This window comes from Salmo salar, chromosome ssa12 (genome assembly GCF_905237065.1).
Source record: "Salmo salar chromosome ssa12, Ssal_v3.1, whole genome shotgun sequence".
NCBI classification, from domain to species: domain Eukaryota; kingdom Metazoa; phylum Chordata; class Actinopteri; order Salmoniformes; family Salmonidae; genus Salmo; species Salmo salar.
The window spans coordinates 92685120-92701664 of record NC_059453.1 but is presented as its reverse complement, the minus strand read 5'-3'; the positions used below and the strand labels follow the sequence as shown (position 1 = coordinate 92701664).

At 42.6% G+C, this 16545-nt stretch overlaps 1 protein-coding gene across 3 annotated transcripts in view; it reads left to right on the top strand.

Moving 5' to 3' along the window:
* itga7 (integrin, alpha 7) overlaps nucleotides 1–16545 on the top strand; it is a 91898-nt gene that overhangs the window by 58917 nt on the left and 16436 nt on the right. For all 3 annotated transcript variants that reach the window (XM_014134011.2, XM_014134013.2, XM_014134012.2), the window contains exons 5-15: nucleotides 912–1119; nucleotides 3073–3266; nucleotides 4804–4892; nucleotides 4983–5209; nucleotides 5369–5430; nucleotides 5571–5740; nucleotides 6215–6364; nucleotides 6476–6591; nucleotides 8275–8458; nucleotides 9612–9766; nucleotides 10023–10100. In XM_014134011.2, coding sequence (XP_013989486.2) covers nucleotides 912–1119; nucleotides 3073–3266; nucleotides 4804–4892; nucleotides 4983–5209; nucleotides 5369–5430; nucleotides 5571–5740; nucleotides 6215–6364; nucleotides 6476–6591; nucleotides 8275–8458; nucleotides 9612–9766; nucleotides 10023–10100 — 1633 coding nt within the window. The remainder of the gene's footprint in view (nucleotides 1–911; nucleotides 1120–3072; nucleotides 3267–4803; nucleotides 4893–4982; nucleotides 5210–5368; nucleotides 5431–5570; nucleotides 5741–6214; nucleotides 6365–6475; nucleotides 6592–8274; nucleotides 8459–9611; nucleotides 9767–10022; nucleotides 10101–16545) is intronic.

Here is a 16545-nt window from a genome sequence, read left to right as displayed (position 1 = left end):
ATTTGTATCTGATATTTTTTCACACAGGTTGTTGAAACAAAGTTACATTTTCACACCACATGCACGTTCAATTCCCTCTTCTTTCTCTATTTCAGTATTTCAGTATTTCATTATTTCACTATACCTGATTTGTATGCAGACACACCCCTCACATTCCTGAGAGGAGTAAATCCCGTTGAAGTAGAAGCAAGATGAACGCTAGACTGCTCTGTTTACTTGCTTCCTGAGCAGCAACATCTGCTGCATCATAGTAACACAAGAGATCTGCAAAGACCTCATGTTTCTCTTCCTACCACACACATGGGCCTAGTCTTCCTACCACACACATGGGCCTAGTCTTCCTACCACACACATGGGCCTAGTCTTCCTACCACACACATGGGCCTAGTCTTCCTACCACACACATGGGCCTAGTCTTCCTACCACACACATGGGCCTAGTCTTCCTACCACACACATGGGCCTAGTCTTCCTACCACACACATGGGCCTAGTCTTTATCTCTGTATGTAGGAGAAGATAAACACAGACAGACACACACACACACACACACCTGCTCTCACTGACAGGGAGGAGAGCAGCTCGTCCCTCCCTTCACTACAAACTGAGGGACATTACACTCATCATGTGTTTTCCATTAAATCAATAGCCACTTAGGCTACATTTTATTGCAACAAGGATGAGAGAACACTAAAGGAGATGAGCTTAGAGAGAGACTATGGTCTATATACAGTACACACACACACACACACACACACACACACACACACACACACACACACACACACACACACACACACACACACACACACACACACACACACACACACACACACACACACACACACACACACACACACACACACACACAGTCTACTTCTAATAACTGTTATCCCATGATGCCTTGCTCCAGGTTTCTCGGTGGACTCTGCTAACGACATAATGAGCCATGGGGATCTGACCTTCGTGGCAGGGGCGCCGCGAGCCAATCACACGGGAGCGGTGGTGCTACTGCGTAAAGACAACATGTACCGCCTGGTGCCACAGCACATCCTGTGGGGAGAGGAGCTGGGTTCTTCCTTTGGGTACTCTGTGGCCACGGCGGATCTCAACAGTGATGGGTGAGAGTCACATCTGCTGCATGTCTACTGCTACTATTGATAGCAGTGTACAGGAATGCATAGACAGATAGTCTGTAGCCACGGTAACCATGGCTCAACAGTGATGGGTTAAGTAAAGGTTGCAAAACCCAGGATTAAAAAAAATACAGTATATTCACATTTATTGTAGCTTAGACCCTATTTTATATTATCTAAGGCTTTTGTGTTGTGCCAGCCATCTTGAATACAGGGTGGGTGTCATGTTTTGGCTGATAAATGTACCAAATGGTACCAGAAATCAGATCATCTTTACTTGAATGGGAATACCTACTGCTCACACACACTGATCGAATCAACGTTGTTCTTTCCCCTAACCCTACCACCAGTCCCCTATTTGGAGTAAACTAATGGACAACAACACTTAGGCGCTTACTTCCAGCTTATACATACTATATACATTTTACGGACACAGTATATTTTACATTAGTTATCTTCTAGCCTTCAGCTTCCCTCAACCTCAACCCCTCCCATCTATGTCTGATCACCATCTAATTTAAACACCATCCTGAACACCATCCAGTTTAAACACCATCCAGTTTAAACACCATCCAGTTTAAACACCATCCAGTTTAAACACCATCCAGAACACCATCCAGTTTAAACACCATCCAGTTTAAACACCATCCAGTTTAAACACCATCCAGAACACCATCCAGTTTAAACACCATCCAGTTTAAACACCATCCAGTTTAAACACCATCCAGAACACCATCCAATTTAAACACCATCCAGTTTAAACACCATCCAGAACACCATCCAGTTTAAACACCATCCAGTTTAAACACCATCCAGTTTAAACACCATCCAGTTTAAACACCATCCAGAACACTATCCAGTTTAAACACCATCCAGAACACCATCCAATTTAAACACCATCCAGAACACCATCCAGTTTAAACACCATCCAGTTTAAACACTATCCAGTTTAAACACCATCCAGAACACCATCCAATTTAAACACCATCCAGTTTAAACACCATCCAGTTTAAACACCATCCAGAACAACATCCAGTTTAAACACCATCCAGTTTAAACACCATCCAGAACACCATCCAGTTTAAACACCATCCAGTTTAAACACCACTCCAGAACACCATCCATTTTAAACACCATCCAGTTTAAACACCATCCAGTTTAAACACCAGCTCGAACACCATCCATTTTAAACACCATCCAGAACACCATCCAGTTTAAACACCATCCAGTTTAAACACTATCCAGAACACCATCCAGTTTAAACACCATCCGGAACACCATCCAGTGTAAACACCATCCAGTTTAAACACCATCCAGTTTACATTTTTCTATTAGACATATCTTTTTTCAACTGTGCTGTGATGTTTCACAAAATGTTATTTCAGTTCAATTTACATTTAAATGGTGTACCAGCTAAATTGCAGTGTTCTGACTATAGGTCCATTCTATCCATTCTATATCTATGATTGAAATGACACCCACCTTGTATTCAAGAACATGTTGTGTCCCTCTCAACCAATGGTGGAACCACAAAACAAAAAACCTTAGATGATGTGAAATAGGTGATAAGCAACAACATCTGCGAATATGAAAATATAGGAGTTTAGACGTTTTTAGATAATTTATGTTAAATGTTTAAAAATAACATAATTTCTTATTTTAAGAAATAATACAATAGTTTGACAACCCTGTTTGTAAGCTTTTAAATGATATCAAACTCAACCTTTCATCTTTTCAAGTGATGAACACGTCTCATGGTATGTTGGGGTATGCAAAATGACTAAATGTTTTAGCATTCAGGTCTAAAAAGTAACTTTCTGACCACTTTCTGACCAAACATGTTTGGAAAGTTTTGTTAAAATGGAAAGGAATGCTGTCAAGAAAGTGATTGAATTCAAATCATTTGTAAAACTTCAAACTCCCTGTCCTCTCTCTCAGCTGGACAGACCTGATAGTGGGAGCTCCCAACTATTTTGACAGGAAGACAGAGATCGGAGGTGCTGTGTACATCTTCCTCAACCGATTCGGTAACTGGGAGTACGCTCAGCCAATCAGGCTCAACGGAACTCATGACTCCATGTTTGGACTGACCGTCAACAATGTGGGAGACCTGGACCGGGACGGATATGATGGTGAGGACTGACTCGGTCAAGTTAAACTTTATTTAAAGTGCATTCATTTACAATCGACAGAGGGGACTGAGTAACTGTTCAAACATACAGTACCAGTCAAAAGTTTGGACACACCTGCTCATTCAAGGGGTTTTCTTTATATTTACAATTTTCTACATTATAGAATAATGTGTGCGAAGCTGTCATCATGGCAAAGGGTGGCTACTTTGAAGAATCTCAAAAATAAAACATATTTTGATGTCACGGTTGTCGTAAGGAGAAGCGGACCAAAGGGCAGCATGTGTGTCGTTGCACATTTTATGTACACTGTGAAACTACACCATACACAAATAAACTGAATGACAAAAAAAAAAAAAAAAACGTGACACAGAGGTGAACCATACACTGACTCAAAGATAATCTCCCACAAACCCAGGTGGACAAAACCCCTACTTAAGTATGATCTCCAATTAGAGACAACGAGGACCAGCTGCCTCTAATTGGAGATCATCCCAAACAAAACCAACATAGAAATACAAAACTAGAAGATGAACATAGAAATAGAAAACATAGAAAAACACCCCCTGTCACGCCCTGACCTACTCTACCATAGAAAATAACACTTTGTTTAACACTTTGTTTTGCTTACTACATGATTCCATATGTGTTATTTCATAGTTTTGATGTCTTCACTATTATTCTACAATGTGGAAAATAGTCAAAAAATAAAGAAAAACCCTTGAATGAGAAGGTGTGCGCAATCTTTTGACTGGTACTGTATTATCTGTGTCCCAAAAGGCACCCTATTCCCTATGTAGTGCACACATTTTGACTGGAGCCCTATCGTCTCTGGAGTCCTATGGTCCCTGGAGCCCTATGGACCCTGGAGCCCTATGGTCCCTGGAGCCCTATGGTCCCTGGAGCCCTATGGTCCCTGGAGCCCTATGGTCCCTGGAGCCCTATGGACCCTGGAGCCCTATGATACCTGGAGTCCTATGGTCCCTGGAGTCCTATGGTCCCTGGAGCCCTATGGTCCCTGGAGCCCTATGGTCCCTGGAGCCCTATGGACCCTGGAGCCCTATGGTCCCTGGAGTCCTATGGTCCCTGGAGCCCTATGGTCCCTGGAGCCCTATGGTCCCTGGAGCCCTATGGTCCCTGGAGCCCTATGATACCTGGAGCCCTATGGTCCCTGGAGCCCTATGGTCCCTGGAGCCCTATGGTCCCTGGAGCCCTATGATACCTGGAGCCCTATGGTCCCTGGAGCCCTATGGTCCCTGGAGCCCTATGGTCCCTGGAGCCCTATGGTCCCTGGTCAAAAGTCATGCGCTATATAGAAAATAGTGTATAATTTGAGACATCTTTTAAAATGCATTTATTTATTTAACCTTTATTTAACTATATAGCGATTGTTGAAACATCAACTGTCCTTAGAGAAATCATAAATCCTGCATACTGCCGTTGCCAGTAAAGGAAGCCAGAACGGCCCACAGGGGCTGGAGCCTGATCTCCTGATTCAGGAGTTTATATCTAATGTATGTCAATCTGTGTATCTGTCCAGACATCGCTGTGGGGGCTCCGTTTGATGGAGATGGCAAAGTGTTCATCTACCGAGGCTCGTCTTCAGGCATCGACACCAAGCCTGCACAGGTGAGAATTTTAACTAATACGAAAAGCTTTATTGTCCACCTTATTTACCCCCTCCGATAATTTACATTAGGTTATACTCTACCCTCTCAGATTCTGGACGGAGTGAACGAGGGGGTGAAACGGTTTGGCTACTCCATCTCAGGTGGCCTGGACATCGATGGGAACCTGTACCCTGACCTGGCAGTAGGTTCTCTCGGTGATAAGATGGTTCTGTACAGGTCTCACCCGGTCATTCATGTTATCTGGGACGTGTTCATTGAACCTCAGCAGTATATTGACTTGGAGCAACACAACTGCAAGGGGAGAGATGGAGTGTGGTAGGTTGCATTCACTTTTCTTCTTGTGTGTTCATATAGCCTGGTTGCCAGTCTTCTTTTCACCTTCTGCTAACCGTGAAGGAGTTAACCAGGCTATTGTGTTTCTGCTGTTGAGAATTAAAACAGGCCTCTGTCATCTCTGTTGTTTTCTGTCATTAGTGTGGAGGTGAAAGTGTGCTTCACTTATACTGCATATCCAGAGTCATACTCACCAGTCATCAGTAAGTTACACCTCTGTTTAGAAACACTTCTTTTTTCTTTGTTGAATGATGTTTGTTACTCCAGTCACTCTGTGCTTCAAATGAACTGAGCTGTTCCCTGGTGTGCTGACATTTCCCCTCCCTCTGTCCCTCCCGTGTAGCTCTGGCCCTAGTCTTCGAGGCTGACACCGAGCGCAGGAAGCTGGGCCTGCCCCACCGTGTTAGCTTCCTGGGTCGGAGTGCACAGGAGGCGGAGTACACACACACTGATGAGGTGGAGCTGAAGGGTCAACGCCGTCTCGCCTGCCGGAGCGCCACCTTCCAACTACACGTACGGGCTGACAGTCGAGAACTGATGCTTGTTGTTATTGTGTTTGGTGTTGTTGTTGTTGTTGGTGTTGTTGTTGTTGTTGTTGGTGTTGTTGTTGGTGTTGTTGTTGTTGTTGTTGTTGGTGTTTTGGTGTTGTTGTTGTTGTTGTTGTTGTTGGCGTTGGTGTTGTTTTGTGTTGTTGTTGGTGTTGTTGGTGTTGTTGTTAAAGCTCTGTTGTTTTAGGTGTTGTATAGTGTTCCAAGCCTGGGAAGAAATAGAGTTTCAGATGTGCTTTATTTTGCTTATCTGTCAGAACTGATGAAAAGAATAGTACACTGAAAAGTTGAATAAATCCTGAATGAAAACAAACATTATTTAAACCCAGGTCTGCTATAGTCATAAACTCCAAATATAATTTGTAGATAGATGCCAATTGACTTCCATATAATGTAATCTCATTGAAAAAAAATGGTTGAATCATTCTTTCCGGTGCAGGAGAATATCCGTGACAAGCTGCGTCCCATCACCCTGGCCATCACCCACACTATCAAACCCCCCATGTTCTCCTCAGACACTAACCCAGAGGAACAACACACACTGCCTCCCGTACTGGGTGTTACCACCTCCAACACCCTGCACTCTGAGGTCAGTTCCACACCAACAAGATCAACTTTCATCAGTCCTATAGTGACTATTTAAAAAAATAATAATAATAATGTCTTTGCCTTTATCTTAAGTCTGTCTGATATGTTGCAGGTGAATTTCCTGAGGGAAGGCTGTGGTGATGATAATATCTGTCAGAGCAACCTGAAGTTGACGTACCAGTTTGGAACCCGACCTATAACCTCTGACCGCTTCACCCCTCTGCCAAAGTTAGTAGGAATACGCATTTTTATATTCCCTAATCCCCCTCTCATATCCAGGTACGCACCATGTCTATTGCTATGGGTACAAACACTGTCCAGACTGTTCACACCCTTCTTGTTGCTGGAGAGAATTTTGTTGATGTAAAGTTTATTTCCTGCAATTCTACATATTCTGCCATGTCTAATGTGTATTCATGTAAAACATGACAACAATATCTATGGGCTAGTTCATCTGGACATGACTGACCAGTTATCCATAGTTCTCTATGGTCTGTAATGACTGACATGAGCTAGTTAATCTGGACATGACTGACCAGTTATCCATAGTTCTCTATGGTCTGTAATGACTGACATGAGCTAGTTCATCTGGACATGACTGACCAGTTATCCATAGTTCTCTATGGTCTGTAATGACTGACATGGGCTAGTTAATCTGGGCATGACTGACCAGTTATCCATAGTTCTCTATGGTCTGTAATGACTGACATGGGCTAGTTAATCTGGGCATGACTGACCAGTTATCCATAGTTCTCTATGGTCTGTAATGACTGACATGAGCTAGTTAATCTGGACATGACTGACCAGTTATCCATAGTTCTCTATGGTCTGTAATGACTGACATGACAAGAGGACCTGATGATGTACTACCCAATGACTGACATGACAAGAGGAACTGATGATGTAGTACCCAATGACTGACATGACAAGAGGAACTGATGATGTACTACCCAATGACTGACATGACAAGAGGAACTGATGATGTACTACCCAATGACTGACATGACAAGAGGAACTGATGATGTACTACCCAATGACTGACATGACAAGAGGAACTGATGATGTACTACCCAATGACTGACATGACAAGAGGAACTGATGATGTACTACCCAATGACTGACATGACAAGAGGAACTGATGATGTACTACCCAATGACTGACATGACAAGAGGAACTGATGATGTACTACCCAATGACTGACATGACAAGAGGAACTGATGATGTACTACCCAATGACTGACATGACAAGAGGAACTGATGATGTACTACCCAATGACTGACATGATAAGAGGAACTGATGATGTACTACCCAATGACTGACATGACAAGAGGAACTGATGATGTACTACCCAATGACTGACATGACAAGAGGAACTGATGATGTACTACCCAATGACTGACATGACAAGAGGAACTGATGATGTCCCCTAAATGTAATCTACTAAAAGTCACCTTGTTCTTTCTACTATTACAACTTTCAAAAGTTAATTTAAAGCCGTACTGAGTTGCTTTAAAAAGTTAATTTTTTGGGAGAACCGCTGTTCTCTTCCGTTCCTCTGTGTATTTAATAATGAACGAGGGGATTTGGTATATGGCCAATAAACCACAGCTAAGGGCTGTTCTAACGTACGACGCATCACGTAGTGCCTGGATACAGCCCTTAGCCGTGGTATATTGGCCATATACCACAAACCCCCGAGGTGCCTTATTGCTATTGTAAACTGGTTACCAACGTAATTAGAGCAGTAAAAATAAGTGTTTGTTATACCCAGGATTCAGGGCTTGAACCACCCGGTTTATAAATGTGTTTATCCTCCTCCTTCCTGAGATCTGGCACTGTGTCATTCCACCATTTTGTTTCATTCTTCTGTTCCTTCATATCTATTTCCTCATTCTCTTCTCATATCCAGAGATGATGAGGAGGTGTCAGTTTTCTCTCTGTCTGACCAGAGGTCCGTGGTGTTGGAGGTGACCGTCACCAACATGCCCTCTGACTCGCTGTACCCTGAGAAGGACGGTGACGATGCCCATGCTGCCCAGCTAGTGGTCACCCTGCCAGACACCCTGTCCTACTCTGGTTTCAGGGGACTACAGGTACACTACATTGCTCTGTAGTCTGTATAAAACTGAACTCCTTGTTAAGGGGTGCTGAGCTGAAGACAACTTGTAGAAGTAGAGCCCACACACACATACGGTACCATTTAAAAAGCCAGTTAGTACAACACTACGATCCAAGAGTGGATCTAACCCTGTGACCCGGGCCAGGAATAACCCTGACTAACTTTGGTCACGTAATACTCAGGGCCCTATGTATGGTCACATCAGTAGAGGAGTTAACTGGCTACTGTCTCCCATCCATCCTGAGTTAACTGGCTACGGTCTACCATCCATCCTGAGTTAACTGGCTACTGTCTCCCATCCATCCTGAGTTAACTGGCTACTGTCTCCCATCCATCCTGAGTTAACTGGCTACTGTCTACCATCCATCCTGAGTTAACTGGCTACTGTCTCCCATCCATCCTGACTTAACTGGCTACTGTCTCCCATCCATCCTGAGTTAACTGGCTACTGTCTCCCATCCATCCTGAGTTAACTGGCTACTGTCTACCATCCATCCTGAGTTAACTGGCTACTGTCTACCATCCATCCTGACTTAACTGGCTACTGTCTCCCATCCATCCTGAGTTAACTGGCTACTGTCTACCATCCATCCTGACTTAACTGGCTACTGTCTCCCATCCATCCTGACTTAACTGGCTACTGTCTCCCATCCATCCTGAGTTAACTGGCTACTGTCTCCCATCCATCCTGAGTTAACTGGCTACTGTCTCCCATCCATCTTGAGTTAACTGGCTACTGTCTCCCATCCATCCTGAGTTAACTGGCTACTGTCTCCCATCCATCCTGACTTAACTGGCTACTGTCTCCCATCCATCTTGAGTTAACTGGCTACTGTCTCCCATCCATCCTGAGTTAACTGGCTACTGTCTCCCATCCATCTTGAGTTAACTGGCTACTGTCTCCCATCCATCCTGAGTTAACTGGCTACTGTCTCCCATCCATCCTGAGTTAACTGGCTACTGTCACCCATCCATCCTGAGTTAACTGGCTACTGTCTCCCATCCATCTTGAGTTAACTGGCTACTGTCACCCATCCATCCTGAGTTAACTGGCTACTGTCTCCCATCCATCCTGAGGTAATGGAACTCTGTTGATCCTGACTGTGTTTCCTGTTTCCTGTGTGTAGGTGGTGTGTCAGGCCAATCAGAATGGCTCTCAGGCAGAGTGTGAGCTGGGAAACCCCATGAAGAGAGATTCTATCCTGAAGTTCTACATCATCCTCAGCACCACTGCTATCACCATAGAGACCACGGAACTCACTGTCAACCTCCTGCTGGCTACGTAAGTCTTGGCTGGGCAACTACTTGAAGTTTAGGTCCTGAATGAGCCAGTATCACAGGATCCAAATGAACCTAGACCTGGCCTTAAATAATGCTCAATTGATCATTTGAAAGTGCTTCTTGGTCCTGAGCTTAAACCTAAGTGTCTACATGTGTCTCTCCTCAGCAGTTGGTCCATTTAACTCAGTGTTAGTTTCCTCCTGGTGTCTGTGATGTAATGTGTCCTCACTGTGTGTGTGGGGTTGTCTCCTCTTCAGTATCAGTGAACAGCCAGACCTGGCCCCAGTCACAGCCGTGGCTAAAGTCGTCATAGAGCTCCCTCTGGCTGTCAGCGGGTAAGTACTGAATTCTAGGTTATCACTAAGGATTTGTCCCTGTGCTTCTCTAGTGCATCACTCCTCTCTCTCTCTCTCTCTCTCTCGCTTTTCCTCCCTCCCTTCCTCTCTCATTTCCTTGAAATCATCACTAATCCAACATGACTGGATAAGTGAAAGCAGAAGGGAAAAAAAACGTGGAAAAAAATAAATGTCCCAGGAAGAAAGGATAGGAAAGATGGAATACTTTCCAGAGGTATTTGAACAGGGCCAAGTTCTATGATTCAGTACTCTATGTCAATCTGCCACAGTAAACAATGGTACTATTAACCCACTAACCCTCTGTCCATTAACCCACTAACCCTCTGTCCATTAACCCATTAACCCTCTGTCCATTAACCCACTAACCCTCTGTCCACTAACCCTCTGTCCACTAACCCTCTGTCCATTAACCCACTAACCCTCTGTCCAATTAACCCACTAACCCTCTGTCCATTAACCCATTAACCCTCTGTCCATTAACCCACTAACCCTCTGTCCATTAACCCATTAACCCTCTGTCCATTAACCCACTAACCCTCTGTCCAATTAACCCACTAACCCTCTGTCCATTAACCCATTAACTCTCTGTCCATTAACCCACTAACCCTCTGTCCATTAACCCACTAACCCTCTGTCCATTAACCCATTAACCCTCTGTCCATTAACCCATTAACCCTCTGTCCATTAACCCATTAACCCTCTGTCCACTAACCCTCTGTCCACTAACCCTCTGTCCATTAACCCACTAACCCTCTGTCCACTAACCCTCTGTCCACTAACCCTCTGTCCATTAACCCACTAACCCTCTGTCCATTAACCCATTAACCCTCTGTCCATTAACCCATTAACCCTCTGTCCATTAACCCACTAACCCTCTGTCCATTAACCCACTAACCCTCTGTCCAATTAACCCACTAACCCTCTGTCCATTAACCCACTAACCCTCTGTCCATTAACCCACTAACCCTCTGTCCATTAACCCACTAACCCTCTGTCTATTAACCCACTAACCCTCTGTCCATTAACCCACTAACCCTCTGTCCATTAACCCATTAACCCTCTGTCCATTAACCCATTAACCCTCTGTCCATTAACCCATTAACCCTCTGTCCACTAACCCACTAACCCTCTGTCCATTAACCCATTAACCCTCTGTCCATTAACCCACTAACTCTCTGTCTATTAACCCACTAACCCTCTGTCCATTAACCCACTAACCCTCTGTCCATTAACCCACTAACCCTCTGTCCATTAACCCATTAACCCTCTGTCCACTAACCCTCTGTCCATTAACCCATTAACCCTCTGTCCACTAACCCTCTGTCCATTAACCCACTAACCCTAACCCTCTGTCCATTAACCCATTAACCCTCTGTCCATTAACCCACTAACCCTAACCCTCTGTCCATTAACCCACTAACCCTCTGTCCATTAACCCACTAACCCTCTGTCCATTAACCCACTAACCCTCTGTCCATTAACCCACTAACCCTCTGTCCATTAACCCTCTGTCCACTAACCCTCTGTCCATTAACCCACTAACCCTAACCCTCTGTCCATTAACCCATTAACCCTCTGTCAATTAACCCACTAACCCTAACCCTCTGTCCATTAACCCACTAACCCTCTGTCCATTAACCCACTAACCCTCTGTCCATTAACCCACTAACCCTCTGTCCACTAACCCACTAACCCTAACCCTCTGTCCATTAACCCACTAACCCTAACCCTCTGTCCATTAACCCATTAACCCTCTGTCCATTAACCCACTAACTCTAACTCTCTGTCCATTAACCCATTAACCCTCTGTCCATTAACCCACTAACCCTCTGTCCATTAACCCACTAAACTTTTCAGCTTTTTTCCATATTGTGTCTATCTCTGATATTCTACCCAGGAAAGGGCTGAAAATAGCCCATATTATTATATGTAGCCTTAGAAATAAGGTTCATGAAATCAATAACTTGCTAACATCAGATAAAATGCATATATTAGCCATTTCTGAGACTCACTTAGATAATTCATTTGATGATACATCAGTAGCAGTACAAGGATAAAACACTTATAGAAGAGACAGAAATGCTTATGAGGGAAGTGTTGCTGTATATATTCAGAGCCATATATATCCCTGTAATGCTTAGAGAAGATCTTATGTCAAGTGTTATTGAAGTGTTGTGGTTGCAGGTTCACTTGGCACATCTAAAGCCTTTTCTTATGGGGTGTTGCTATAGGCCACCAAGTGCTGACAGTCAGTATCTAAATAATATGTGCGAAATGCTGGATAGTGTATGTGATGTAAACAGAGAGGTTTACTTTCTTGGGGACCTGAATATTGACTGGTTTTCATCAAGCTGTCCGCTCAAGAGGAAGCTTCTCACTGTAACCAGTGCCTGTAATCTGGTTCAGGGTATTAATCAACCTACCAGGGTGTTTACAAACACTACAGGAGCAAGATCATCCACATGTATTGATCACATTTTTACTAATACTGTAGAACTTTGTTCTAAAGCTGTATCCGAACCCATTGAATGCAGTGGTCACAATATAGTGGCTATATCCAGGAAAGTGTCACAGCAGTCTTCAAGAATGGACCAAGGCGCAGCGGGAATGTGGATACTCATAGTTTTAATCAACTCAAGTAAGGCATCCACAGGAAAAAACAATAAACAAGACAGCAACAGTTTTGCAGGCTATCAAACGCAGTGCAAAAACAACTACCCACAACCCCAAAGAAAAACACACACTACTATATAGGACTCCCAATCAAAGGCAACTCAACACACCTGCCTTCAATTGGGAGTCCTAATCACCAACACAACACTTAACACACAAAAACCTGCCTCGTCCTGACCAAAACTAATACAATTGCTCCCTCTGCTGGTCAGGACGTGACAGAAAGCCAAAGTTCTAACAGCTGGGCCTAAAATAGTATATAAGAGATCATACAAAATAATTTGCTGTGACTCATATGTGGATGATGTTAAAAATATTTGTTGATCTGATGTGATTAATAAGGAGCATCCAGACACTGCACTTGATGAATTTATGAAATTGATTCTTCCAATTATTGATAAACATGATCCTGTTAAGAATCTGACTGTTAGAACTGTTAAGGCTCCAGGGATTGATGAGGAATTGAAAAACTGTATGGCTGAAAGAGATGGGGCAAAAGGAGTGGCTAATAAGTCTGGCTGCTCATCTGCCTGGCTGACTTACTGCAAATTGAGAAATTCTGTGACTACACTCAACAAAAAGAAGAAACTTCATAATGAATCCAAAATTAAATCTAGATTCGGCTTCCTATTATCGCAGCAAAGCCTCCTTCACTCATGCTGCCAAACATACCCTTGTAAAACTGACTACCCTGCCGATCCTTGCCTTTGGCGATGTCATTTACAAAATAGCCTCCAACACTCTACTCAGCAAATTGGATGCAGTCTATCACAGAGCCATCCGTTTTGTCACCAAAGCCCCATATACTACCCACCATTGCGACCTGTATGCTCTCGTTGGCTTGTCCTCGATACATATTCGTCGCCAAACCCACTGGCGACGAATCATCCAGGTCATCTATAAGTCTTTGCTAGGTAAAGCTCTGCTTTATCTCAGCTCACTGGTCACCATAGCAGCACCCACCCGTAGCACGCGCTCCAGCAGGTATATTTGGGTGAAATAAAATAAATAAAAAATAAAAATGAAGCCAAGATCAATGATGTATAGAATGATGTAAAAAAAACTTGAGTACTTAAAATAAATTATGGGCAGAAAGATAAATTCAACTCAATCTTTCATCGAATCCGATGGCTTATTCATCACAAACCCATTTGATGTTGCCAATTATTTTAATGGTTATTTTATTGGCAGGAAATGCCCAGAACAAACAGTGAGAAATTATATTCATGCATAAAAAACAAATAATGAAAGAAAAGCAGTGCAAGTTTGAATTTAGTAAAGTTAGTGTGGGAAATCTTCTCAGGTTTTTGCCTGCCATATGAGTTCTGTTATACTCACAGACACCATTCAAACAGTTTTAGAAACTTTAGGGTGTTTTCTATCCAAAGCCAATAATTATATGCATATTCTAGTTTCTGGGCAGTAGTAATAACCAGATTAAATCGGGTACGTTTTTTATCCGGCCGTGTAAATACTGCCCCCTAGCCCTAACAGGTTAATCTAACAGCACTGTCCAATTTACAGTAGCTATTACAGTGGAAAAATACCATGCTATTGTTTGAGGAGAGTGCACAATTTTGAACATGAAAAGTTATTGATAAACAAATTAAGCACATTTGGGCAGTCATGGTACCAAATTATGAACAGAAATGCAATGGTTTATTGGATCAGTCTAAAACTTTGCACATACACTGATGCCATCTAGTGGCCAAAATCTAAATTTCACCTGGGCTGGAATAATACATTATGGCCTTTCTCTTGCATTTCAAAGATGATGGTACAAAAAAGACTAAAGAACGGTCGTTTTTTTATTTGTATTATCTTTTAGCAGATCTATTGTGTTATATTCCACTACATTTCTTTCACATTTCCATAAACCGCAAAGTGTTGTCTTTCAAATGGTACCAAGAAAATGCATATCATTGCTTCAGGGCCTGAGCTACAGGCAGTTAGATTTGGGTATGTCCTTTTCGGCAAAAATTGAAAAAAAGAGGCTAATCCTTAAAATGAAACAAAGCAAGTGTGTCCATGTATGCTGATGATTCAACCATATACGCATCAGCAACCACAGCTAATGAAGTCACTGAAAATACAAATCGTTCCTTAAGTGCTAGACCTCATCTGAATCAGGTAATGAATGGTGTGGCTGTTGAACAAGTTGAGGAGACTAAATTACTTGGTGTCACCTGTCGTGTCTTTGGCATCATTAAACTGAAGACTTATTTGTAGTTTATCAAATCAATTCTCTGTAATTATTATTACATGATTAACTAATCAGGTAGATGTAATTAACTAGGAAGTCGGGGCACCAAGGAAAATATTCAGATTATAAAGTTATAATTTTCCTAATATATCTTTCAGATATTTTAATATCTGATCAATTAGTCTTCTCATTAATGAATTATTCTTTACCTCACGTTAGTCTCATTCCAAACGTCGTAAATTGTTGATTATCTGCACGAACCCAGTCTTCACTATGAGTCATCCATACGTCAATTGTCTTAAATCATTTATTTACTAACTAAATAATCACAGAAATGTACAAACAAACAGTAGATATATTTACAAGGAAATGATAGAGGAGTTTCCCTAGTGGGATAAACCGGTATTGCGGCTTGGTGGACAAAAGGGAAGTGGGGGTCGACTAAGATAAAAGACACTACAAAGTTGATAATTATAACCATTGAAATGCTAAACCTTTGCACATGAACGCTCACTCATTCGGGAATAATTGCAATCGATATATATATTTACGCTCATTGTGTCGTCTTGATCTCTGTTGGAAAGTTCGTTGGTTAGAATGGATAGTTTAGAGTAACATTCAGTAATGTCGTTATAGAATAGATGTTTCAGCGGTTGTCGGTCTTCACGTTCAATGATACCGAATTCCTAGCTGCAGACTAGTAATTAGTATCAAAGATTTGTTCTTATTCTGTCGGTTCGATAGTCTGAGTTAACCACGTGGTATGGTTAAGAATTCAGCAATGGAATCAAACCTTAGCCCTCTTGTAATTGAGGTAAGCTTGGTCTCTACTCAAACCTTAGCCCTCTCGTAATTGAGGTAAGCTTGGTCTCTACTCAAACCTTAGCCCTCTCGTAATTGCATGGTCTGAAGTGGGAAAAACCAGGTGGGGGTTTTATTCGGAACATAGAAAAGGGCCTGTCCCATGATGCCAGGTCATGTCTGTGCCCCTGGGGGCGGACCAATGACTTAGTGAAACTTTAAACAGAAATACAATTCTCTCACATTAACATCATTACATAGCATCACATCATTTCACAAATAGTTTAATCTTTACTCATTCATTTTATACCACCATTAGATGCAAGCCTCACAACTGAGACTCTTGTATAAACAGGGTTATGGTAATGTGGCTGTATTGCCTCTCATGAGTTTCACAAAATTGTACCAAACGGACCAGTTCGTAGCTGGCTACTTCACCGACCTTTAATACATTCTCCAGAACACTAATACTATTCATTTCTGAAGTTCTGTGAGTTGGAAGAAATTATTTTGTTCTCTCTATGAAAACTCACTCTCTCTATACTGTCTGGCCATGAGGAAGAATCTCCTCCAGGAATTTATGACCTGCCTAACAGCAGCCTGTGTGTAGGAGAGAGAGAGAGAGAGAGGGGGGGGGTGCAGAGAGAGAGGCAAGGTGCTCGCTGTACCCAAAGAGGGCAACATCATGACATACTTTAGATTGTAAACTGTCATGGCCAATTCATATAGATTCAATGGTTGCAAAGA